The sequence below is a fragment of the Coptis chinensis genome, chromosome 7 (assembly GCF_015680905.1).
Source record: "Coptis chinensis isolate HL-2020 chromosome 7, ASM1568090v1, whole genome shotgun sequence".
NCBI lineage: Eukaryota > Viridiplantae > Streptophyta > Magnoliopsida > Ranunculales > Ranunculaceae > Coptis > Coptis chinensis.
In genome coordinates, this window is record NC_141462.1 from 30237490 (window position 1) to 30263727 (window position 26238).

The window sequence follows — 26238 nt, forward strand, 5'->3', positions numbered from 1 at the left end:
ACGAATCCATAGATGCAAATATCAAATATTGAAGCATTTAAACATTAAAGTCTTTCTTCATTCTTTTTGTTGCCAAATGTCTTTCATCTCATTCTGACGTTGAATTACGTTCTATCCAAATCCTTCTTTTCTTCTCTTTAGTCCCTTAATTATTTGAATTCTTGGTACCATATTATTTGATCTTTCTAATCCGCATGCAGAAGCTTCCAGTAATTTAGACGTTCCAGTGCCCAGCCATCAACCGTCTCATTGTTCCCGGGACAGATTTTATTTACTTGTTGCAGCGGGTCAGCTCAAATATCCTTGATATTGATTCCATATTTCCATTCTTTAAAGCCTCTATTTTGATTCCATATTCACTCTTTATTAGCTAAGCCTCTATTTGGTTAGAATAGTATAAGAAAACTTTTTACTTGGAATTACGTACTTTGCTTTGAATCAACAGTAAAATCTTCTAAATAGCAATTCAGCGTGATATTCGAATGGTTGCTCTTGTTACGGAAAACTGTAATATTCCTTTAGGAACACTAGGTGACTAGGACATTTAGTCCAATACTTTCTCTTGTATTGTAATGGCATTGGGTTAACTTTAGTATGCAAATTATGATACTACAGTGTTACTACAGATAGATTATAAAGTTTTCTAGCACGGGTGAAGCGATCTTTAGCATCAAGTGGTTCTTGAGCTTTTATGAGGTTTTATGCTGTTAGAGAACTTAGCTTGGTTGAGCCATGAAAGGGCTGCGGTATTGGCACCCCATAAAATGGGACTAGCACCCCTTTTGGATGATATATGTCATATATCATCCATTTTTCTCTTCAGAAAATGAATGATATATAACATACATCGAAAGGGGTGCTAGTCCCATTTTATGGGGTGTATCGTGCAGCATTAAGCATTTACGCATAATGATCAATACATACAGGGGTACGTGGCTCTGTACTTCATTTTGGGAGCACCACATGCTGTTGTTTATCATTGAGATTGCTGATCATACCCTTTTATGGTTCACTAATGTGAATCCAAATTTTTTCAACAGTGAACAGTAGATAGCTTTTGAAAATAAGGGAATCATGGAGATGGCACCAGACATCAAAATGAGGTATGTGGTTTGTCATCATATATAGGAAGCTTTTGGTAACAGCTAACAAAATACAGCACAGAAGCCGCTCAAGCTGGTTAGATGCTTGTATCATTTGATTTCATCTCTTCCTTTTAGTTCATTCTCTGACCTTCTATTGATTGGTTTCATTGCTTTTTTAATTTAAGTAACTAAAGTATTTATTCATGTATTTTTGTCTTCGAATTTGATTTTCATCTACTTGATGAACTTTCTACATAGCCAAAAACAAAGAGATGAGGAATCTTGATGACTATACCAAAGAGCTTTGGGATGATACTTTGGGACTCACATATGTGTGTTGTGCTTGTGGGTGCTTCTTCTGTGATTATGAGAAAGCGTAGCTTCATCTTAGGAAGGATCATCCTAAGATTGTAAAGCAACTCATGACTAGAAAGTAGGAGAATGAGAGCATTCCTATGAATAGTCTCGTTGTGGTAGTGTAGTGACTAGTGAGTAATCTCATGTATGTGAGGCTTGATGCCTGATGATCTTGTAGTCACTGTGCGCTCGCTTTAATGGCCAAACTCTTAGGGAGGCTTGGTAAGGGTTATCCTTTTGCAATAAAACAGGTGGGGTCTGCCTTAACCCCAATAGCTATTTCAAAAAAAAAAAAAAAAAAAAGACTTTCTACATAGTTTATATGTCTAATGAGATTTTTCCTTGATCTTGTTCTTGTGTGATTTGAAACTTCATCTTCCTGTGATTTAGATGAGCCCCACAAAGAAATTTAAGTTAGACAAGAACTGTACAAGGAATATGATGGACAGAAATGTTGAAGAGCATTCCTGTCAAGACTCCAATAGGAAAACCTTTTACAGAAGATGCAGTCAATAAAGATGGAAAAAGTATTTCTCATGGATTCTAGATAGGTTAGGATAAGAGGAAGGTGGGCATGTTCTTTAAAACTTTGAACAAGGCAATGCTCTAGATCTTTGTATATCTAAATAATGTACAAAAGCATTCGGAGATTCTTAACACTCTTGTTAGCCAATATGACAGTGATGTCACTGTTCTCTAACTGAACTGAGAAGTAATTGTCATTAAACGTTAAACAAGCGCAGTCTTCACACTTGGCATTTACTCTGTCGTACACGTCGTAATTGTTTTCATTGGATGCATGATTTTTCTTGCTAACAATTTCTAGGAAAGATATGTATGACAGTCATTGGAGCATGAAACTCCACAGATATTGGTGAAGCTATATGACAGAAAATCTAACATTAACATCCTCTCCTAGTACCAAGACATTCTGAATTTCTGTTAGAGTGAGTGATGTCAATGTGGTAATCTTTTCTTGATCATCCGCTCCGTTGTTAAATTTATAATGCTTTTCTAAGTAAATTTAAATTTGTTAAAGGGTAAGAATTTCCATAATCACTGAAGATCTTCAGCACAACATGCCAGAGCAGTTTTTTCTTGAGGTTTTTGTTTTTTCCAGCCTGATTCATAATGTGTCTTATTAATGCCGTTAAAGTAGATTGAGGTATCTATGATTACAGAAAAACGAAAAAAATCATTACAACTGAAGTAAATATCCACACCCAGTAGCCATAATTCAGTTCCTTTGCTCAAGCTACAAGCCTACAACCCCACAATCCATCTCGCCACAGATTGATCAAAGGGCTTCCATCTAAATTTCTTTAAGTGCCTGGATTTTAAAGGACCTTTGTCTTGGTTTGCCTATACGCCTTCCAAATGCCCACTTACTACGGCCAACCCATATCCCTGTAACACCTTGGAAAAAAATGTTCTCCATAGCCCTCTTTTCTGTTAAAGATAGGCCTTGTGTCCCATACATGCTATCACCCTTGTAGGAAAAACTTAAGACAGTCATGATTCGAAATGAAAACTAGAGCAAATCTTCTTTAAGTGGATGAACAGAATAATGAGGAATGATTGACTGATTCACTGCAAACCCGACACACATTAAGACCACATTTTTCTCTTGATGAGACACTGAATAGATTTCCAGTTATTGTTAAGAATAAAGGTGAATTGCAAAGCTTCTTGATGGGTCACAGGGTTATATTTTGTGCATTTCCGTTGTATATCTGGTGAGGGTATATATGTGTAATGTGGCAAAAGTGATAAGTACCTCAGCCAGACATTAATATGCTATGCCGACATGACTATAATTTAGATTTTGAAACTGAAATAGAGGTAATTTAACTACTGGAAACAATATGCTTTATTGTGTACAAGTTTTATCCATTTTTCCCCTGCAAATTTCGACTACTATAGGATACTTGTTTAGATTTTAATTAATCTCTCTTGTTGCAAGCTCTCTCCTCTTTCTGCATATGCTTCGTGTATTAGTTGATTATTGTATCTTGACTATATTTTCTCAAAAGGAAATGAACATGCAAGAACTCCATTCATAAAACGTCACTCAGTATAACAAAAGAACAAAACAAACATGAAACAAGTAAAGTAATTTACCGTGTATTTTTGGCCGCTTTCATGATTAATCCCAAGGTTTCATGAGTTGAAGCTGTATATTTTAATTCCTATCTGTATATGAGTAAGTTATTTCTCACTCAGTATATGATTTTCGTAAAAGTAAATGGATTATAGTTCTAAACTATGCCATCTTCGCTTTTGAGTTTCTTGTTCGTCCTATCATGCTCTTGCTGCACTGCTTACATGGATATTAAGATACAAGTGATTTGTTTGAGCCATTATTAACTTAAAAGCATTACAAATTATAAGGTATCAAATTCTTTACAAGTTATCTACATTTTGATGCATTTATCGATTCTTTCTATGACGGAGAATTACTTTTCTCATGTATCTGTATGAGATGATTGTTTATTCCTTAGTTTTTGCTAATCTTTCCTCATTAGCTTGATATGTAACAAGATGATTTTACTTTTATTTCTACTCAATTACATATTATTTTTGCACGTTTTGCAGTGTAAGCTTCTCTTGTTAATATGTTGTTACAATATAACCATAGAAAGGGATTCCATAACCTGTACACCATTTTAGAAGAATCCAACAATCCTATAAACGCCAAAAGATGTCTAGATTCTTAAACCTTCTTTTGAATTCTTAATGCTACTCACTTTATTCTCTTTTCACAAGCCTTTTATCTTCCCATCTCTTTGTCCTTGCACCACATTACTCTGACTCTCTCTTTGATTCAAATATGATGGAAAATAACCAAAACCTATCATCCCTTCTTCATAAGTGTCTCCTCTTGCTTCTCTGTTTTATTCACATCTCTTTTTCTCAGATAATGTGTCCCAAGTGTGGATCCATGGAAGTCCCATACCCTCTGAGCACAAGCTCAAACTGTGGTGATCCTGACTACGGTCTTCATTGTGATGCTCATACTCACAAACTTTACTTTGATGCACTCAATGGAAGTACTTATAGTGTGCGCAGCATACAAGCCTCCTTGCAGCGAATGGTGGTACAGCCATCACTCTGGGTACCTGGAAAATGCATAACAGTAGACATGCTTGCCAGTGAGGGGCTTTGGCTGAATCAGTCTCTACCCTTCAATGTTACCTCATCTAATACCATTTTCCTTTTAAATTGTTCACCTCGCCTCTTAGTCTCTCCTCTCAATTGCACTAGTTCGAGTCTTTGCCATCGATACTTGGAGTTCTCTGGACATGTTGATCGAGATCGTGCACTTCAGTGCTCAAATGGGTTTAATCCCTGTTGCACATTCATTGCAGGAGGCATGCCTTCAGCTTACAAGATACGTCTTCATGATTCAGGTTGCCGAGCGTTTAGAAGCATCCTTCATCTGGACTCTGAAAAACCAGCCAATGAATGGGATGAAGGGCTGGAGATTCAGTGGACCCCTCCTCTTGAACCAGTCTGCAGAAGCAGAGTTGATTGCACTGGATCCTCCACATGCATGCCTAGTACAAAACCCGGTCTTTCTAGATGCTTTTGTATCAGGGGCTACTATTGGGACCATGCTGCAGGAAATTGCTCGAGAAAGGTAACCCGCTCCAATACAAGCCTCAGTGTAAAAATTGCAATAGGCGCAACCTCCTTTTTTGTACTTGCAGTAGTTGTGGCTGTCATCACATTACAAAAATCTGGAAAACTTTTTAACCAGTCCAAGCTTGCAAAAGTGAGAGAAGACATACTGAAAGCAAGCAGTGGTGGGAAATCAGCAAAGTTGTTTGGTCTGAAAGAGGTGAAAAAAGCAACTGGTGGGTTTTCTAAAGACAGAATGTTGGGGTCTGGTGGTTTTGGGGAGGTCTACAAGGGAGAACTACGAGATGGTACCATAGTGGCTGTCAAGTCTGCTAAGGTGGGAAACATTAAGAGCACACAGCAAGTGCTAAATGAAGTTGGGATACTCTCTCAAGTCAACCACAAGCACCTTGTCAGACTCTTTGGTTGTTGCATAGAAGCCGAACAACCGTTGATGATTTATGAGTACATATCTAATGGGACCCTACATGAACACCTGCATGGTAAGACTGGCACCTTTTTGGATTGGAAAACTAGGCTAAACATAGCTTTACAAACTGCAGAAGCTTTGGCCTACTTGCACTCTTCAGCTTACACTCCCATCTATCACAGAGACGTTAAGTCAACCAACATTCTATTGGACCAGGAGCTCAATGCCAAGGTTGCCGATTTTGGCCTATCCAGATTAGCTCGGCCGGGGTTAAGCCATGTGTCAACTTGTGCTCAGGGCACGCTAGGATACTTGGATCCCGAGTATTACAGAAACTACCAGTTGACAGACAAGAGTGATGTTTACAGTTTCGGGGTTGTGCTGCTCGAGCTTCTTACTTCAAAGAATGCTATAGATTTCTCGCGTGATGAAGAGGATGTGAACCTTGCTATCTACGTCACTCGATGTACAAACAATGGTTCAGTCATAGAAGTTGTTGACCATCAGTTGCTCGGAGATGATCCCTCAGATGAAACAATGACAAGCATCAAACTCTTCACTGAGCTCGCAATGACATGTCTGAGGGAGAAGAAAGGGGAGAGGCCTGGCATGAAGGATGTAGCTGAAAGACTACAATGTATAATAGTATGAGACTGAGTAGAGGGTTCAGTATTTTACTTATGGGGGTTTGTAAATTATGCTAAATATCCAAGGCATGTAAAATCTAATTAAAGGTGAGACAAGAGTGGGGACATCTGAATAAAAGACTGGGATCAGATACTTTCTTTGTGTTGAAAAGTTATAAGGTTTTGAAACGTGGATTGATTGAATATAAATGAAGTTATTGGTTCTCTTTACTGTGAAGAAATAGCAACTTTATGAAATGGGCAAAGCAATATCTATAAAGACTTCCATTAATAACCAGACTTGCAGAATGGGGAAACCATTAAGGATTATTTTATCGAAGATGCGTGTTTACAAACAAATAATATCTCGTGATACACAATAAATAAGAATATCGCGACTCCTCGAAATAATATCAGTCGTGGTATCTGTAAGGGACATCCCACTAGACACTCACTTGATGTGCACAAGGCCCACATAGAACGACTCTTTGAGCATAGCTCGACCTCAGACACACGGATATCCGTCACACGAAGCCAACTCTGGACACTCGCCATACTCAAAGACTCGCATACATATCAACACTAGCGACTCGTCACTCGGCTCCATCTCGTGACATCATCACCTACCACTGTCATCATTACTACCATTATCTTTAAGCCTCTTTTCTGCGTAATACATGAACCATTACAGTCATTCACCATTATTAAGGAGTACTCACCATCATTACACCATATGCCAGCTCAGACAAGTCTGAACACCTACGGCTACTACCCACGTGCCTCTTGTGGAAACATGTCACTCATCTCCTCTTGTGGAAACATGCGACTCATCTCGACCGCACATTTGTATTCATCAGTACACGTGTCGCATCCGATATACACTTTCAATGCCTATAAAAGCCACCCCCAAGAACTACGTGTGGCTTGATTCCAGTGTGATTATTGATCCCAATCTGAATTATTAACTCAAACTTCACTATCACTTCCAATACAAAGATTGGATACGTAGGCATTTTTATCCTCATGAAGAGCAGCCATTAACAACAACCAAAACCATTCCCTTTCCTCATCCTAACTTAAGAGCTAAGTCTTAATTTGGTGTAATGTCCTAATAGTTCTTTAAGATAAATTTAGACATTTACAGAATCAAAATAATCCATTTTGTTGATATAATATATGTGCTGAGGATCTCAAAACTGATCAATGCCTCTTGAATTTATTCACCTAATAATTTTTTATTACATTGTAAGGCTTTGCAACAAAAATCGATCTTTATAACACTTATTTAATGTGCAATCCGGCAACCCACCTGAGCATTTCAATTTCTAGGTTTTTATTTGTAATCAAAATTCAAGAGAGAAAGATTGCTTGGGTGATGGATTTAGTCGGAAAGTACTCGAGTCCTTTTTGTAAAGTGTTGGGATTCTTTTTATAGTGTCCCATACTCCCATTGACATTTGTTAGGATGGTTATAAAACGTGGTGACTTAAGAACATGAAAGTGGGAGTTGGTCTTGGGCAACAAATGATTATAATGGAACCGTGTACTTAGAATACTAGTTGTCTAGTTATCATTCATTATATTATACAATTTAAACAAAACAAAGGGAGAGTTGGAAAAAAACAAAAAACTTCCACCGTATTACTTGAGCATGACGACATCTTTTTCTGTTTTATAATTTATAGTGTAATCACGAATGAGGACATGGTGATTTGAATTAATATATTGAACATAGGTGTCCTAGATTCTCCAAACTTCATGGAGGGGAAGAGAAGATAGGTGGTTTATCAATCAGTGTGGATTTAATAGTGGTGACAAATACTCTTGCTATGAACACCTACTTACCTAGAACAAAAATGTTGTTGAAGAATCTACCTAGGATGGTTGGCTTCATTTCAATGCTTTGGGCCTTGTGACTTCTGAGGTCTGGTTTCTTTAGGAGGGGTTACAAACTCACAACAGAATTCTAGGCCTTGCCACCTTAGTCTATCAGGTTAGCTACATTGGGCCCTTCTATAAATTTTGAACTCAATCCGACTTTATGGGTTTGCACTTTGCAGTTTCGGGCATCATGATCGATTTGAGGATGAGTTTCAATTCCTACCAGTTCATCAAATTCTGATTTTCGAAAATAACAAGTAAAATTTTTTTGTTGTTCTTTGCAATAAGAAACTTCAGCAAAATCTACCATTATACAGCCCTAGAAACACGGAAGAAATGGAAATTTATAGCATCAAACAAGTCCGAGACAATGAATGTCAATATACTGTTAAGCAATATATTTTGTTGTTAAACAGTAGACAAAAGCAACAAGTCTCACAAACATTTTCACTCCAAATTTCTAGTCTAATAAGTAGCAAATCTGCTTGAAGGAATCCATCTGTTTCTGATTCAAAGCAAGAAACACATCTATACTTCCATCACCACCAATAGAAGGAACAACATATATCTGCCCACGCCAAAGCTGATAAGAAGGCGTAAAAATATGAGGCTTTCCACCACCAAAGTCTAGATCACAAAAAGGAAGCCCAAGCCAACTATCAATGTTCAGGTTGAGGCATGTAGTGTTACCACTAAAACTCAGCTTAGGTACTAAACATTCTTCATCAACCTTATAGCTTGCAAAGTCTATAAATGACTTGAAATAACTGTTATTTACCTTCTTAACTGCTTCATGTATGAGCTTTGCACTATAACTCAAAGGCTTAGTCAAGAGTTCCGTTACTCCAGCTGTTGGGTATGTCCATAACACCAAATTTCCGAAGTACTCATTGGGTACTCTTGGTTGCAACCTTGTACGGCCATTTAAAGCAATTCTTAGGCGTGCATACTCGTAGCAATCAGACTCGCATGCTCTCACAACTTTTCTCCATATATAAGCCATCAAACTCTCAAATGTACTATAATGATTGTTAGTATCGGAACTTAAAGACGCTTTGGACTTAATTATGGATAAGAACTCTATTGCAAAATGAAATTTTTTCATAACCAGGTCTCCAGGCATCGCAACCATGCAATCTTTCTTTCCTGTTTTGAATTCTACCCCTCTATGCTCAAACTCAAACAGAGGCGGATTACGAGGAACAAATATGTTTCGACCACATTGAGGTCGCTTGTTCACCTCAAGGCCTCGACAGGCTCGCCCCCATGCCACAAAGAATTGGCTCGCATGATTCCCATCTGCCACAACGTGGTTTGTTGAGACCCCAACAACTAATGACCCACAAGTGAACCTTGTGACTTGAATTAGAGTCAATTCTTTTACACCGTCAACGCAGGGATGAAAGCCTAGTAATGCAGGTGATGGCTTCAAAAGCATGGCCTGATCTAGGGTGCAAGAAACCGATGCTTCGACTAGCCTTGCACCTTCATCATTTAGCAGAATGACTCTCCGACCTTTATCATCATTATCAAGTCTACCGGCTAACTCTCGGTACTCCGACAACACCTTTCTAAGGCCTAGCTCTAGAGCTGCATTAGATGGGGTCGGTGGTTTGTAAGCGTAGAGTAAAGGGATGTGAGCCTCTTCTGTTACCGAATCAAAGACATTAAGGGGTATCTTTTGGGTCTTCTTTGGAGTGTCACCTACATATATGGGCTTCACAAGCTTTGAACACTCTTGTTTCACCTTCATGACTTAGATGTGGAGTAGATGCAAGAATACAAGCTCGTCTAGGAATTTAAATAGTTAGAACACAAGACACAAAAATAGCCAAAAATTCTGGGAAAGATAAATAAAGTAAAGAAATGCCTTATTACGAAAATACTAAAATAGTGGCAATGCAATATGACATGCATGTCTGCAGTTTTGTTCGAATCGCTCGATTCCTTGGCCCGCTTCAATTTTAGCAGGCCGGCCACGTAAGAAAGACCAGGTTGCTCTGATAAACGAGTTTTGATAGGAAGAAGCGGAAGAACTGGTCAAATCAATGATGAAACGATCACTTTCTTCACTAATGGATGATTTAACGAACGAAAAAGGATAAGTCAATACAAGGGTCAATTTATCTCCCCGAATTTGATCCTTAATTATCTAAAGAATCCACAAGACTGTAAGAGTACACTTAATTTCATGAGCAAAACTGAACGATAAATGCTCAGTACAATGTAACAACTTACTTTCAGGAGCTAAAACAATTGCTACATTGACACATAAAAGGTGTGCTTATTCGGTAAATTTTCTTTAAAAGAGAAAGAGAAGAAAACGAAGTCTACAAGGCTACCCGCACAAAAATGAGAAAATATTCGCTCCTAGACGCTTAGGAGCAAAAATTCTCTTTACCATCAATCACTACGTATCTAATATTTTTTTAACTATTAATTGACTCCAGTTAATTAAATTCTAACCAAATATTTATTTTATTTCCTTTCCATTTTTTTCTCCACAAAAAGAAAAAAAAAAAAGAAATGATTAATTTCAATTAAAAATTAGCGTTGCAAATTTTTCAAGGGGTTACATCGCGAATTCTCAATTTTATTTTATATTGGCTATTATCTTCAATATTTTGGATTGTAATAAAGTTACAATTTGTAACTACATTTAGGGTTGTTCATGGGTCGGTTCTGATCGATTTCGGTTTTGGGTCTATTTTTAGCAGTTCTTATCGGGTTCGGTTTTTTCGGGTTTTTTTTATATTTTGAAAACCCGGACCCATACCCATTAATTAAGTCGGTTTTGGTTTTGGTTCCGGTTCCGGTTTCTTATCGGGTTATACATTTTTATTGCTAAAATTATTTTTTTTAGTTATATAACCAATATAAAAGTTGGTTTACGACGCCTATAACACTTGTCATTGATATTTTTGTCCTCTTATAAGAAGTAATAGTCCTAAATTCAATAATAATATTTAAAAGTTATCTAAAAATTTTAAATACATTGTCATACATTATCATACATTATACGCATGTGTATATTTTAAATCGAACATATGTATATTATACTATACATAATGCGTCATATATAAAATAAATACCACATGTACCACAATTGTTAGTTAGCATTGCACGTATTCGTTATCTAATATATATACATGTAATATATCAAGCACGTACACGTTCATGCATTAGTTAATATAGACAGTGCATTAGTTAATTCATAGTATACGACTATACGTGTAGACGTAGACACGTAAACATTATTATTAATATTTATAATACACATATTTAATGTAATATTATAAAATATGCATTTAATAACACACATTCACTATTATGCTAAATGTTATATATATTTAGTATAATTTTACACCTAACAAATATAGACTATATAATATATATAATAATAATGTTTGGGTTTGTCTTTATTTAGCATAATATAATACTATTTTCTATATATCAAAATCAAACTAATCGGTTCCGGTTCGATTCGGGTACCTATCAGTTTTTTACTATTCGGTTCTAACGATTTCGGTTATTTATCTGGTCGGTTCTTGAAGACCCACTTTAAATGGGTCTACCATTTTAGGACCTAGACCCGCTATAAATGGTTCCGGTTCCAGTTCGAGTTCGGGTAATTGGGTACCCATGCACACTCCTCTACATTTATTTTTTTTTTTTTTTTTTTTTTTTTTTTTTAAGAATTATGATTAAATTTAAGAGTTTTTTTTAATAAATGTTAGTGTACTTTTCATTTTATTATATAAGGTTATTTTCCCCACATATCTTTCCTTTTTTTTTTGTGTGTTTCCATTAAAAAAGAAAATAAATTACTAATTTAATTAAAAATTAAAAATTGCAAATAAATTTATAATTTTGTGTCGCAAATTATTAATTTTAATTGAAGTCAATAATAATTTTTTTGTGGGAAAAAAAATGAAAGATTTGTGTAGAAAAAAATTGAATGATTTGGAGAGAGGAGAAAATAAATATTTGGTTAGATTTTAATTAACTAGAATTAATCAATAGCCTAAAAAGATATTGGATGTGTGGTGGATGGGTGTTTAGAAGACTTTTTGCTCCTAAGCGCCTAGGAGCGAATTTTTTTCTCCTAAAAAGAGATTTTTTCCTAAGCGCTTAGAAACCAAGTTTTTTCTAGTATGTATATAGAATTATAGGCCACCCAATTTAGGAATGTTTTTGTGTTTCAATATGGATGTAAATATGGACGTATTGTCTATGCAACTGTGTAATGAGTTAGGATTCTTCCAACACATGTTCATATATATATATACAGCCCCGCTCTTAAGTGGATGTACTTAAACGGATTTTAACTAAATTTTGAAATATCACGCGAAATATAATCACGAAGGTTTTAAAAATCGGGCCCTAAAAACTAAAAACCCCAAACCTCTCTCCTTATTTTCCTCTCCCCAATACTTTTTTTTCGTGAGAACACTCCCTCCTACATACCACTTTCTTTTCCTCTCTTTTGCATGTTTTCCTCAAATCGGTTCACAAAATTCATGAGATTGAACTTCTATCGCTATGGAGTATGAGTTTGGTAGTTTTGAAACAAATTGAATTGATATATATATATATATATATATATATATATATATATATATATATATATATATATATATATATATATATATATATATATAGGGCTCTTGCGGGTGTACTTAAACGGACTTTAACTAAATTTTGAAATATCACGCGAAATATAATCACGAAGGTTTTAAAAATCGGGCCCTAAAAACTGAAAACCCCAAACCTCTCTCCTTATTTTCCTCTCCCCAATACTTTTTTTTTCGTGAGAACACTCCCTCCTACATACCACTTTCTCTTCCTCTCTTTTGCCTGTTTTCCTCAAATCGGTTCACAAAATTCATGAAATTGAACTTCTATCGCTATGGAGTCTGAGTTTGGTAGTTTTGAAACAAATTGAATTGATCATGTTCTTGGGGTCTGATTTTAAGGGTTGCGGCTTGGGTGAGTATTTTTGGTAAGCTCTGAGTCTAGCTTCCAAGATTTGATTTAATACAAACTAATGTAAACATAAGATCATTTCTCCATTTCTTCAACTCCAGTTGCTTGCAATAATTTGGAGTATTTGTTTTTGAATCAGAAGCTTCAAAACAAGAAAATTGAGATATGGATTCAAGTTTGTGAAGTAACTTACATAAAGTTAATTTACTTAGTGTAGTATGCAACTCTTCATTGTTTGGGTGAGTCAGGAGTCATGGTGTTTTTGTGTAGAATTATGTTGTCAAAACTCAAAACAGGTTTGACTTTTGAGTTTTAAGCAGGACTATATATATATATATATATATATATATATATATATATATATATATATATATATATATATATATATATATATATATATATATATATATGCAGACTACGTTGATATCTTATTTGACACTTTATTTCGACATTCACAACTTACACAATGAAGATTCCTAATATGGATAGAATCTCCACCAAAAAACTTGTCTCAATTGGATATGTCTAGCTTTATTAAAAATAGTGCTAAAATTGTGGACCGTTAGATAAATATCAAACTTAAACACGATTTTTGACAAGGTTAGACATGTTCAAATGTCTTGTTGTTGTAGTTCTGTAATCTCCTTATTGGAAAGATCTTTCTGTCAAGAAAGGAGTTGTAATTGAACAAAATTTATTGCAGTTGATCGCTCAAGGAAGGAAGAGTTGTATCTAAATTAAAAATAGAGATTGCAGCCTTTCCAGGTGCTCCAGTAACATTAGTCCTCAGTTATCACAGCTATCGGTATACAGAAGATTTTTCTATTAGTTGCACTTATAGAGGATTAAAAAAGGTCAAGATATCATCATCATCAACTGTTCACTACACATTTTAATGCTTGGTAAAAATGTGGATACTTCTATCTAAACGAACTCCCAGATATTGTTCGCATTACTCATTTTGCTCTACAATTTAAACGGAAACTACAGTGACGACGATAACAAAGGAGACTTCCTAGGGACATGATTGAGTGTGAAATCAGAATTTCATAGCAAAGAGATCAACATTGTTTTGAAACCTAAACATTAAAGGAATCAATTTAATTTGCACGTATCTATATTTTGATCCTTAGGTGTGGGTCAATCCAACTGAAAAAGAAGACCCAGTGGTTTTTGTGAAAAAGCAACGTGAATGAAGAAGAAGAAAGAGTTTTTCTTTTTCTCTAAAAGAAAATGACATTTTCGCCCCCGTTATTTGTGGTCCATTTTCTTTTATTTGTTTGGTTTTCTAGAAGTAGATATGGCCATTAGATTTTGTTTGATCTGAGGGTCGGCTGGGTATGTCAAGATAGTATGTTAGAATAGTATGCCGACGTAGCTGGCCCGATATATATATATATATATACAGCCCGGCTCCTAAAAGGACCTTAAATAAGTACCAAATCTAAAACACCTACAACTTCACCTACAAAATGATTTAAACCCTAATCTTTTGTGCATATGATCTGCTATAAAAAACATCTCTACAAAAATTCAACTCGTTTGACAATTTTTAACACTGGCAAAAGATGAATGCAAAAACTAGACATTTCTGGACCTTTATATATATATTCAAAAGTGGAAAACAGTTTTATCTAAGTTAGAGGATATCAAACGAGTTGAATTTTTGTAGAGATGTTCTTTATGGTTAGTAGATCATATGCACAAAAGATTAGAGTTTAAATCATTTTGTAGGTGAAATTGTGGGTGTTTTAGATTTGGTACTTATTTAAAGTCCTTTTAGGAGCCGGGCTGTATATATATATATAGGTTGGCTTTTAAGCGGACTCTGAACTACGGATTTTGAACGGACTCACACTCAAAAAGAAATCTCACGTGAGGAAAGAAACTGAAAAAACCCACGCACCTCGCACTAAAAAAGAAAGAATCTAGTGAAAAAAATGGAAATAAACCCCCAATATTCTATCTTTTCTCTCACCACACTCTCTCTCTCTTCTGGTTCTTTCTTTCCGTTTTCTCTCGTCTCTCCTGTCTTGCTCCATATTAACAAAACCAGAAAGAAAGCTTTGCCCTTTATAACGTGTCTCTCTCGTGATTGTTTATTTTTACCAAACAAAATTGACATGGAATACGAAATAATGGTGTTTGATGTTGATAGGTGGATATTAGACTGTGAAAATTCGAAAGAATTGAGCATGTTTTGAGGATTTATAGATGGTGGTGGTCTCTTAGAGGCGTTTGGGGCATCGTTTCTGCAAAGAAAATTCGATTGGTTCAAGTACCTCAAAGTAGTTGAGCTAGTTCACTAATGGCAATTTGTTGCTCATGATTTATCGGATGACTTCGATTTGTTAGTTTCGTTGGGTTTGGTTTGCCTGAACTTGGAATTATTGAGATTGAAAATAATATAGTTGGCTTGAAGAATTAGCGCCAACGCTCAAGCAAAAGAGCTAAGTGCAAAGAATCAATCAAGACCTTTAATAACTTATTCAATGAAGCCTCACTCAATTATTTACCAAGCACAAAACTCCACGTAGTGAACCAAGCAGAAAACTTCAAGTAGGCAGCGAACCAATTGCAATATCAAAAAAGAAAAAGAGATTCCTCTACAACTACAACTATTTAGTAACGAAATGGTCGCACACAATAGCAACAAAATAAAGAAGAAAACGCTGGTGGTGGTGGCTGGAGAAAACAAGAGTATACAGCGGAGTTACAACGCGGCAAACAACCACGATGATTGAATTTGAAAATTTGAAGAGAAGAACAGTGGCAGCGACTGAATAAAAGAATGCACTGGCTACTAAAGCAGATTCAATAACTCAATTAGAGTTTACCAAAACTTATACTTTGCTCCATAAAATACCATCAGATCTTGTTGCTTTTCACTAATCTAAAATCAATACTAACTGATGTTGGAGCTGACATAATAATAAAAAGATTCACATACTAATGCTTTAAAATTTATTTAGTTGATCATTTTTTAGTTCAACACAGTATTGAGGCATTGTGCAAGTGCAATATATTCATATGACACTACCACCTTTTGTATCTCTAAATGGTATCGAGCGCAATTTAAGTTTTGTTTCTTTTCTTTTTATTTTGAATATAGAGTTGTTAATATGGAGAGGAAAGACGAGAGGAAAGAGAACCAGATAGAGAAAGACATAATAGAGAATATTAAGGACTAGGAAAATAAGAGGTTAGTTATTTCCTTTTATTTCCCTATTTTTATTGCGTGGGTTTCTAAGTTTCTTTCGCACGTGAGCTTCATTTTTTTTTGTCAAGTCCGTTTAAGGACGTCCTTCAGATAGCCGGGTTGTATATATATATATATATATATATATATATACTGTATATAACGTAACGGTCTACAATTTTAGCACTATTTTTAATAAAGCTAGACATATCCAATTTAGACAAATTTTGGTGGAGATTCCATCCATGGTAGGAAGATCTTCTCTACCAAAAATCACTCATTAGTTCATTGTGTAAGTTGTAGATGTCAAAATAAGGTGTGAAAATAAAATGTCAACGTAGCCTGCCCATATATATATATACTTAAGGATGGTAAAATTTTGTGGGTGGAAGTGGAACCATTGCTCGTCCATGAAAAAAAAAATGTGGTGGTCATCTGTACCATACTAGTTGCTCCATCATGAATCGCACTACACCATCACAATGCGTACTGAAAATATCTCAAACTGCTTCTAGCTAATTCTTCTATGAGACCAAGTGCGAAAGCAATTTGAATTGGGTATATATATAGGTTGGGTGGAGGATCATGGGCTGGATAACTATTAAGGCACGTACACCTGATCAATGGAAACATTGGGTGTAAGTGATAATCAATGGAAACACCTGATCAATCCCATAGGTTATATGCTACACCATTTTTTTTTTTCCAAATGAGCAAGTGTTTACACTAGAAACGACAAGGAGGAGAGTTGTAATGGAAAGTAAAAAAGATGACACCCAGGAGACTTGCAACAATACAAAGCTCTCTAGTTTGAAAATCTAAATTAGTTCATGTGCCAAACCTCCCATTTGGACAACATGAGGGGTTCCCTTCATACTAAAAGGCACTAGTATCTTTCACTTCGGGTCTTCCGATGTGCTGCTCACAGCCTCGCAGTTCACGATTTCGGAATGCTTGAAATTCCAACAGTTTCAAAAACAATCAGAATTCCAAGTTTTCCAACATATTCCGGTGTGTGTTTGTTTTGACGGAAAGACTATGGAAAGGAAAGGAAAAGAGGTGGTGGTCCACCTTTTCCATAGTTTTTCACGTGTTTGGTTGCCCTGTGGAAAGGAAAAGTGTTTTCCGCATGGAAACAAAACCACGGAAATGGAAAGGGTTTTGTGTTCGTGCCATAACCCAAAAATATTCACGGAAAGGAAAGGATCCAAAAAAAAAAAGAGATCGAACCATTCCAACAGCCACCACACCCCTTCTTTATCTTTGACAACTATCTCCACTATTCAATCTTCAGCTCTCAAACTCTACCTTAGGTACTATCTTCTTCCCCTCTCATTCTCTTATGGAATAAACATAAATATTTTTTTAGATATTTGAAATGTCTTTTTTTTTTGCTAATATGTCGATCTTTATACATACTACAACCGGAATGTTCTTGCTTAAAGGTTGTTACTAAACAGTATGATTTGACAAAGTGGGACAATACATGGCTATTTCTTTTATCAATTGTTAGATCCAGTAGTTAAGCAGTTATGTAAAATTGCAAAAACAACTCCATATATATTTCGATCCGAATTGGAAAGAATATTTATTTCATAGGGCTGGGTACAGTCTTACTTTCTCCCCTGTGAATACTGTGATTTTAGCACAACATAAAATAATTTAGGAGTTAAGACATTCCCAACGCCTTATTATTTTGTTGTGTCAAGACCAGATTAGGTGCATGAAGAATAGCTTATAAGCTTCAGTTGTCGTTTTCAAAAATAAAATAAATAAATAAATATATATTGAAAAGGAAAAATTATGATCATTTAAACAAAGATGGGCTTCTTCTCGATTTGCATCTCTAGCTCTTTTATATATGTATGTTTCAATACACATGCATGCTCCACCTACTTCAGAAACATTGTTCTAAGAATATTATGTCTATCAAAAGGCAAGTACTTGAGGTCAGTTTAGTTAGTTAAGATATGAACATCTTAATCAAAAGTTATATGTGCTTTTCTATTTCGTTAACATGGGTTGTTTCATGGGTTCTAGTTCTACTTAATTATTAAGAATTTAAGAGATCGAACACACAATGCAAGCAATGTGAGTGAGAGGGATATGTAAAAAGTGTTAACTAGTTAAAGACAACCTATGCTAAAGACGACTGATCAAATGATTTAAAGGGTTTTGAACTCCCATCGTAATCTCTTTATTACCTTTGTCAAAGTGGGACAATGCATGGCTATTTCTTTTTGTGGGTTTGATCGATCAGAAAAAAAATTACTAGCTTTTTAGCTTTTGGTTAGTATGAATTGATTTCATTTGAGTTTAGTAAGAATTGATTTCATTGGAGTTTTGAATATTCAAAATTTAACTCTTAGTAAGAATTCTTTCATTGTTCTTGTTTAATGAAATTTTGAAATACCCATTCTTAATCATATGATTTTTTTTTTATCTTATTCTATTAATCATGGTACAACTCCTTGGTAGTATTATATGTTTATCTATTAATTGTAACTCTGTTGATCAATAACAGCTGTCTTAGGAATATGGATGACTACGAAATAGCTGCAGTCTTTTGTGTAATTGCTGTATATTTTATGATGTCACGCGTGCTTGAGAACATGCCTATTGATAGGGCGCCACATAAAAATCATGACTACGAGAGACACCTAGCTCTAGAGAGGTTGTATTCAGAAAATGATAATAATTGTCATAAAATGCTCCGGTTGAATAGAGCATGTTTTAATAACTTATGTGAGCAACTTCAAGAAAGAGGTTTGATTACTAGTAGGTGGGTTCCTGTGAAAGAACAAGTGGCAATGTTTCTTTACATTTTAGGCCAAGATACACGTGTAGGGCCTACTGCTTGGACTATAATAAGGTCACAAGAAACTATCCACCGACATTTTCATAAAGTTTTGCGATCTGTATTGAGGCTTGGTAGGGAATACATAAGACAGGCACGTCAAACGAACTCCCCAGCAACAGGAAGTAATCTGAAGCCTTGGGCCATGAGATATTTTAAGGTTAACCAAGTTATAAAATACTTACTCTTAAACCTAAACCTAGCTAGCATTTGTCTTAAAGGTATAAAGTTAGTCTTTTTTTTTTTTTTTTTTCCTCATTTTATAGGATTGTGTTGGTACAATTGATGGTACTTTCATACCGGCAATGGTACCTATAGAAGACCAACCACGGTATCGCAATCGGAAGGGGAATTTAGCGCATAATGTTCTAACAGCTTGTACATTTGATATGAAAATATCATATGTATTGGCCGGATGGGAGGGTTCTGCTCATGATAGTCGGATATTGAGAGCTGCTCTAAACCATCCAAGGGAGAGCTTGTTTGTTCCACCTGGTAAATATTACTTAGCTGATGCCGGTTACCCACTTGCCCCAGGCTTCTTAGTTCTGTACAGGGCAACAAGGTATCATTTATCTGAAATTGGAGAAATGGCGGCACGAAACGAGAAAGAGTTATTTAACTTTAGGCATTCTTCACTACGTAATGTAGTCGAGCATACTTTTGGACTTTTGAAAAAGTGGTTCGCTTATTTAAGGGTAACTCCTTATTACAGTGTGGATACACAAGTTGATTTAATCATATAGCTTGTTGTATACTACATAATTTCATACGAGAGGTTGATCCTGGCGATGTTGGTGGATGGGTGGATGAACCAGATGTGGAGGAACCTAGAGATATGGGTAGCCAAGCTCAGGATTATAGTGCACTGAGGCCAACTAATGAGTGGAAGTTGTTCAGGACCAACCTTACTGAGAGTATGTGGAACGAGCGTCATATGTTTCAAACACAAAGAGAGTGATTGACCACTTTTATGTTTTTTAGTTATTTATGTGTTGTATTTGTTTTTGAGTGTTAAGAATATGTACTTGCATCTAACATTTTATGCAAAGTGTGAATTGCAAATGTTATTATTTGATTATATGTTGTTGATTAAAACGATGAAATCTAAATTTTATGGATATTTTCAATTTCTACGTACTATTTTTTTTATAACTTATATTATGGAAATAGATGTGTTATAATCATATAATAATTTTAATAGGGATGGCAACACAAGCAACACCTCAAACACCACAAGTACCAGTACGCGATCAGAAAGGGAGACTAGTTTAGACTCAATCTATGGATGATGTCATGTTAGAAGTTTTCTTGGAACATCTTGCAAAGGGTTTAAGGGGAACCGGTGGATGGAAAAAAGAAATCACATTTTTCGCTGTCACTGAGGCAATGAGAGATCAGTTGGGTTTTGCTATCGATATTGAACACGTTGAAAACTGAATCAAGACAAAGAGGGCTGCGGTTAAATCATTCAAAGATTTGAGATCTTTTTCTCATAGTGGTTTTGGTTGGAATCCGGATACAATGATGATAGAAAGTGATGCTTCAGTATGGGCAGATGCAATTAAGGTAAGAATATTTGTACGAACAAATTTTGTTAGTTATTGTAGTATAGTGAGTATTTTAATTATTTGATTCTTTGATAACATAGTTATTAGAGGTTATTCTTTGATAATATAATATGTTAGTTATTGTAGTGTAGTGAGTATTTAGTTATTATAGGTTTATATTTTAGTGTGTGAGATGCAAATGCAATGATACAAAGGTTGAGGAAGCATTGGAACACAAGCTCTTGTTTATGCCTGTGCAATCCAGTTTGTGTTGTTAGTGCCCGAGCTAAGATTTTATGTTCCTTTAATTTTGTGACAAATAATATAGTGTGTAAGCAGTTTTTGTTGGTTTAGTTTCTGGTGTCGGTTCAGAAGATTCTTGAAAAATCGTGTTTGAGAATTTGGTCTTAGGGCTTGAATAATATTTTTAGATCTGCGAGTCTACTTTCCAATACAGTTGGATTCATCTTGTTTCGATATCTGCACAATAAGTTATGACTGTTTTTGTACATAATGGTCAGCCTTGATTTTTCTGACGAAATTCTGTGTTTGGTGGCGTTCTGTGCATTTTGTGTTAGGAACCTACTTTCATGGACTGAACGTTAGTTGTAGACAATTTAGTGTAGTTTCATACCCAATTTACCTTGTACCAATCCAAGTTATACAAATAAAGTTACAACAGTTTTAGTGCAGATAGGTCAACCAGGATTTTTCTGACAAAGTTCTGTGTTTGGTGCGTTCTGTGCATTTTCTGTGGGGAACCTGCTTTCATGGCCTGAAAGGTAGTTGTAGATAATTTAGTGTAGTTTCATACCCAATTTACCTTGTACTATTCCAAGTTATACAAATAAAGTTATGACAGTTTTAGTGCAGATAGGTCAACCAAGATGTTTCCTGACGACTTTTTATTTGCTGTTAGGCTAAGTGAATTTCTGAGTTGGAATCAGTTTTTCGGGTGTGAACAAATGTTGTAGAGGTTGGAGTGTAGTTTCTGACCCATTTAGATTTGTGTCAATCCAAGTTATATAGAGAAATCTAGGATTGTTTCAGTAGAGTGTGGTTAATTATGATTTGATTCTTGATTATATATATATTGAACCGATTGGTTCAATATTTTTTTATTGAAATCCAACAAATATTTTTTTATGTCGCAGGAAAACCTAAAAAGGAAGACCTATAAAGGAAAGCAAATACCTAGGTTGCAGGAGTGGGTTGAAGTGCTCGGAGACAATATTGCTTGTGGTAACATGCAAAAAACTGGTCTTACGGCTGATGAGGATGCTACAATGGCAAGTGAGATAGACATGTCATCACAGGTTCAGTATTCAGATACTTTGCTTAGGGAAGGCATGCGTATCCATATAGATAGCTTCCCACCAACTAGTAACGAGGGTGGAGGCTCCCACACTGCTACTTTCCAACCATCAAGTTAGTCTGCCCGTCCAAACAAATTGCCTCAGAAGAAGCGCAAGAGCATGGAAGGTGGAGGCAATGATGTTATGGAAGGCATGAGTCTTGTTATGCAGAATGTGGAAGATTCTTTGTGTGTGAGGAGTGAAATTGAGCGTGAGAGGATTGCAGTTGATGCTAGTAAGAACAATGCTCTAGCTTTCACTTGGGACCAAATTTGTTTAGCCATTGATGAAATTGACGTGTTGGATGAGGAACAAAAGATTGCAGCTATGGAGTTGTTCTCACAAGATGGTGCTGAAAACCTGAAAATATTTTTTCTCAAGATGAGTACCAACAAGCATGCTAGTTGGTTATTGAAGAAGTTTGGTAATAATTGAGTGGATGGGTTCTCAAGTCTTTTGTGGGTGTTTTAGATACACTTTGGATATGCTTTAATGTGTTATTTTTCTTTTTATGATGGAATGTTAAAGTATTTTGTTGTATTTCAGATCCATTAACTGTTTTGGATGTTTTCAAGATTACTAAAGTTTTTTATTATTGCTTTAGTGAATGCAACAATGGTTTATGTGTTTGAGGGAGTTCTCTATTTGTATTGTTAGACAATATTATATATGAGTTTGCAGGTGTCATACAAGTGTTTATACTCCTAAAACAGGGTTGTTTTTGTCTTTTTTTTTGGTTTTATATGTTAAATTTATTTTAATTTACAAGTGTCATGTATATATCCGCAAAATGAAAAAGGTCATGCCATTTGTTTTTTTATTTTATTTTTCCCCAAGAGCAATGAGTTTTGGAGAAAAATAATAAATAGCTTGGAGAAAAATGACAAGTAATATGAATGAATTATTCATGTTTCCAGCTTTCTTTTCCTTTCCACAGTTTTTGCATAACAAACAAGATTATTCCTTTCCTCATTTTTATTTTCCTTTCCTCAGTTTTACTTTCCTTTCCACAGTTTACCAAACAGACACATATTTGAAACTCTTTCCATTCTATTCCTTTCCATTATGGACCATTTTTTTTATTTCCTTTCCTTTCCATTAGTAAAATTTAAACAAACACACTCTACATTTCAGAATCTATCTGTTTCGACACTATATTGTCATTGGGACCCATTGTCACTTCAATACTGTTTCGGACCTTTCGAAATCACAAACTATGGTTGTGCACTTGTGCTAAACCAAGTAACCCACATTGTGGGAACAGCTGAGATAGGCCTTTCTTCCTTTGTGTCGTAGGCTCGTAGCTCAATATCTAAATTGGTGTTGGCCATGACAATATGGGTGTTTACGACCCCTTAAATTGTGGAGATCATATATTTATTGGTAAGTATAAAAAAATGATTTATTTATCAGATCATGGCTAATTGGCTATGGAGTAGAATGATCCAACAATCTTAGGGAGGTGGTGATTGCGTCTTGTGATAATTCTATTGGGCCCAATTGTACATCACACCCGTGAAGATTGGAGATGCTCACGGGGATGGAATTCACATTCTCAAAAGTTAAGCACTGAAAGTGATAAATAGTGCATGCAGTGTAGGGACTTCCACTTGCTACATTCCAAACTCAAATGCTGCCGAAAGTTCCTCTTTCTCTCTTAACATCACTTGTACTCCAAGATAGAGTGAAATCCGTTATCCTGGTTTTTGTTGGGAGTTAGTTCCATGCCCCCACTTCGTGACTTAAAATATTTGAGGTATGTGAGCAGTGAACGTGGGTGTTTTTTTTTTTTTTTTTTTTCGATGCTAAGATACCCATATTATATATAGCTATCTTAGAGATAAACTGGACACAAAGAAATGTCAGACATACACTTCGGAAGATCAGCATTACCTAGCTGGTGGTTAGCTCAACCCGCTAGTGTGTCTGCATCCCCATTTAGCTTTCTGCTAATCCATTTAAAACTACAAGTACTGAAACCCAAAACAACCAAGTTAATAGACGACTTTAAAGCTTCCAAGGACCATTTACAAGGTGATCCCTGTAGAGCTTTTATCACAGCTGAATTGTCGCCTTCAATCAGAAACTGCTCCTGGTTTGTATGCTTTGCCAACAAGACAAAGAACTTCAACCGCTCCCCCATTCGCCTCTTCAACATCCCGAGCCCGAATCTCTCGATTTGCCGCTCCTCCCACAATGTCTCCCTCACTGTTGTTGGCAATAGCTCCGCCTCAAAATTTAACGTGTTCCCCGGCAAAAGAAGCATCAAATCTAATCACAATGCTTTCATTTGGGATTATAGGAAACATGCTATCTATGCTATCAATAACATTATTAAGAGAGCTAGAAGAGGTAGAGGAAGCTTCTCTGTATGCATCATAGCATTTTCCTGCCAGCCCTTTACTCTGCCTAATGATGCGCTCCCTATTAGCTTTCCTCTTTTCAAATTTTGCTTCATTCCTCGCTCTCCACAACTGGTGTAGCAAATGCATAATATGAACCCCTGCCAGACACAGCTCACTATCCTTGTTGGTGCACCAATCCAGGTACAAGTCCATCCTTTCTCTCAAACTTGGTTGTTGCTGGTGACTCTGAATTCTCATCCCTTTGGAGAACTAAACCGCGGCTCTAGCCCGATCCGCGGTGAAGAACAAATGCTCAGCAGACTCCACTTCTTTATAGCAGAAAGGGCAAGAGAAATCTCCTGTTAAATTCTTTTCTGCCAGCCTATCACCCGTAGGCAAAGCATACATATACAGTTTCCAAATGAACATCTGCATGTAGGAAGGCAAGGGAGCTGCCCAAATCTGTTTAACAGCTTTGAAGTTCCCACTTGAGCTTTGACCCAGCTCAGGCTTCTTTGAATTCAGGTATTTATAAGCAGACTTAACAGATAGTCTACCATACTTGTCCATAGCCCATATCATCTTATCTGCAGAGTCAGAGGCTGGTCTAACTATAACCTCCTAAATTCTCTGACAGATGAAGGGATGAAAATGTTGTTTAATCTTATTTGGATCGATCCACGCCATCAGTCAAGAAAAGGTCAGAAACATGAAGGTTATGGAGGGTGTTATCCACCACTCCTAATTCTTCCAGAGTCACAGGTTTATTCAGGCATCGATCCATGGATCTTTCAGGATAGAGATAGTAGTACCCTTCCCTATCCTCCACATCAGCCCCCCACTTATGGAATTAAAAATTTTGTGGACCCCTTTCCAGAAGTAGGAGGCTTGATCAGGTGGTTTGTCCACATCACCAATCCACTTCTTCCCATATATGCTAAACATAATTCTAGTCCACAAAGATTGGATGTCAGTGGCTGCCTTCCAGGGGAGCTTAGCCAGCATAGCCTCATTCATATCTCTAGCCTTTCTTAGGCCCAGGCCTCCTTCAGCCTTGGTCTTGCAGATGTGTTTCCACCCAATGGTGTGAACACTGTTTGATTTCTCTGTCCCATTCCACCAGAAGTCCCTACATGCCTTGTCTATCTTATTGCATGTGGAGATAGGTAGCAAATAGGTAGACATGACATATAGGGGGGTGGCTTGGATGACAGCTTGTATGAGAGTGGTTCTCCCAGCTTGGGATAGAACCTTGGCCTTCCAGCCTTTGACTTTTCTGTGAATTCTATCCACCAAAAAGTCAAAGTCCTCAAACTTTTTTCCTAGATAGCATGATAGGAACACCTAAGTACTTTTCTTTTGGATCAAAGTTCCTCATTCTCCAAAATCTTTTGAGCTTTATTTTTTGTCTATATTTGACATTTCTACTAAAAAACACACTAGATTTGTCAAAATTTATTTTCTGCCCAGAGGCATTGCAGTAGTCATCAAGAATCTTCTTGATATGCCCACTCTCGGCAAGATTTGCTCTTATGAACAAGATTAAGTCATCAGCATAGAGCAGATGGGTAAGAGCAGGAGAATTTCTCCTGATTTTTATCCCATGCATCTCATCATTCTGTTCTGCTCTTGCAATCATCCTAGAGAGGGCTTCAGAGACCAAAATGAATAAATACGGTGATAGCGGATCCCCTTGTCTCAGCCCTCTCTCAGGGATAATCTCCTCCAACGGAGAGCCATTAAGCATAACTTGGAAAGACACGGTGGATAGGCATTGTTGAATCATGCTTCTCCACTTATTATTAAAGCCAAGTTTTTCAAAAATATTATCCACAAACCTCCATTCAACCCTGTCGTAGGCCTTAGCCATATCCATCTTAAGGGCACACCAACCCTCATTTTTGTTTTTCATATTTTTCATGTTATGGAACACTTCACAGGCAAGA

General features: G+C 36.2%; 2 protein-coding genes across 3 annotated transcripts; one reads left to right on the forward strand and one right to left on the reverse strand.

The window, feature by feature from the left end:
• Window positions 1–798: 798 nt before the first annotated feature.
• On the forward strand, window positions 799–6350 carry LOC147487067 (wall-associated receptor kinase-like 20). Of its 2 annotated transcripts, XM_086575294.1 has the most exons (4): window positions 799–928; window positions 1041–1103; window positions 1344–5082; window positions 5203–6350. In XM_086575294.1, the coding sequence occupies exons 3-4, from the start codon at window positions 4273–4275 to the stop codon at window positions 6142–6144; spliced, it is 1752 nt and encodes a 583-aa protein (XP_086431420.1). In that variant the 5' UTR covers window positions 799–928; window positions 1041–1103; window positions 1344–4272; the 3' UTR covers window positions 6145–6350. The 2 variants fall into 2 exon arrangements, with proteins under 2 accessions (XP_086431420.1, XP_086431419.1); XM_086575293.1 differs by having other exon boundaries at window positions 1344–6350.
• A 2094-nt stretch (window positions 6351–8444) lies between these two features.
• On the reverse strand, window positions 8445–9926 carry LOC147487068 (agmatine hydroxycinnamoyltransferase 1-like). Its single transcript, XM_086572807.1, has one exon. The coding sequence runs from the start codon at window positions 9751–9753 to the stop codon at window positions 8461–8463; it is 1293 nt and encodes a 430-aa protein (XP_086428933.1). The 5' UTR covers window positions 9754–9926; the 3' UTR covers window positions 8445–8460.
• Between the last annotated feature and the right edge of the window lie 16312 nt (window positions 9927–26238).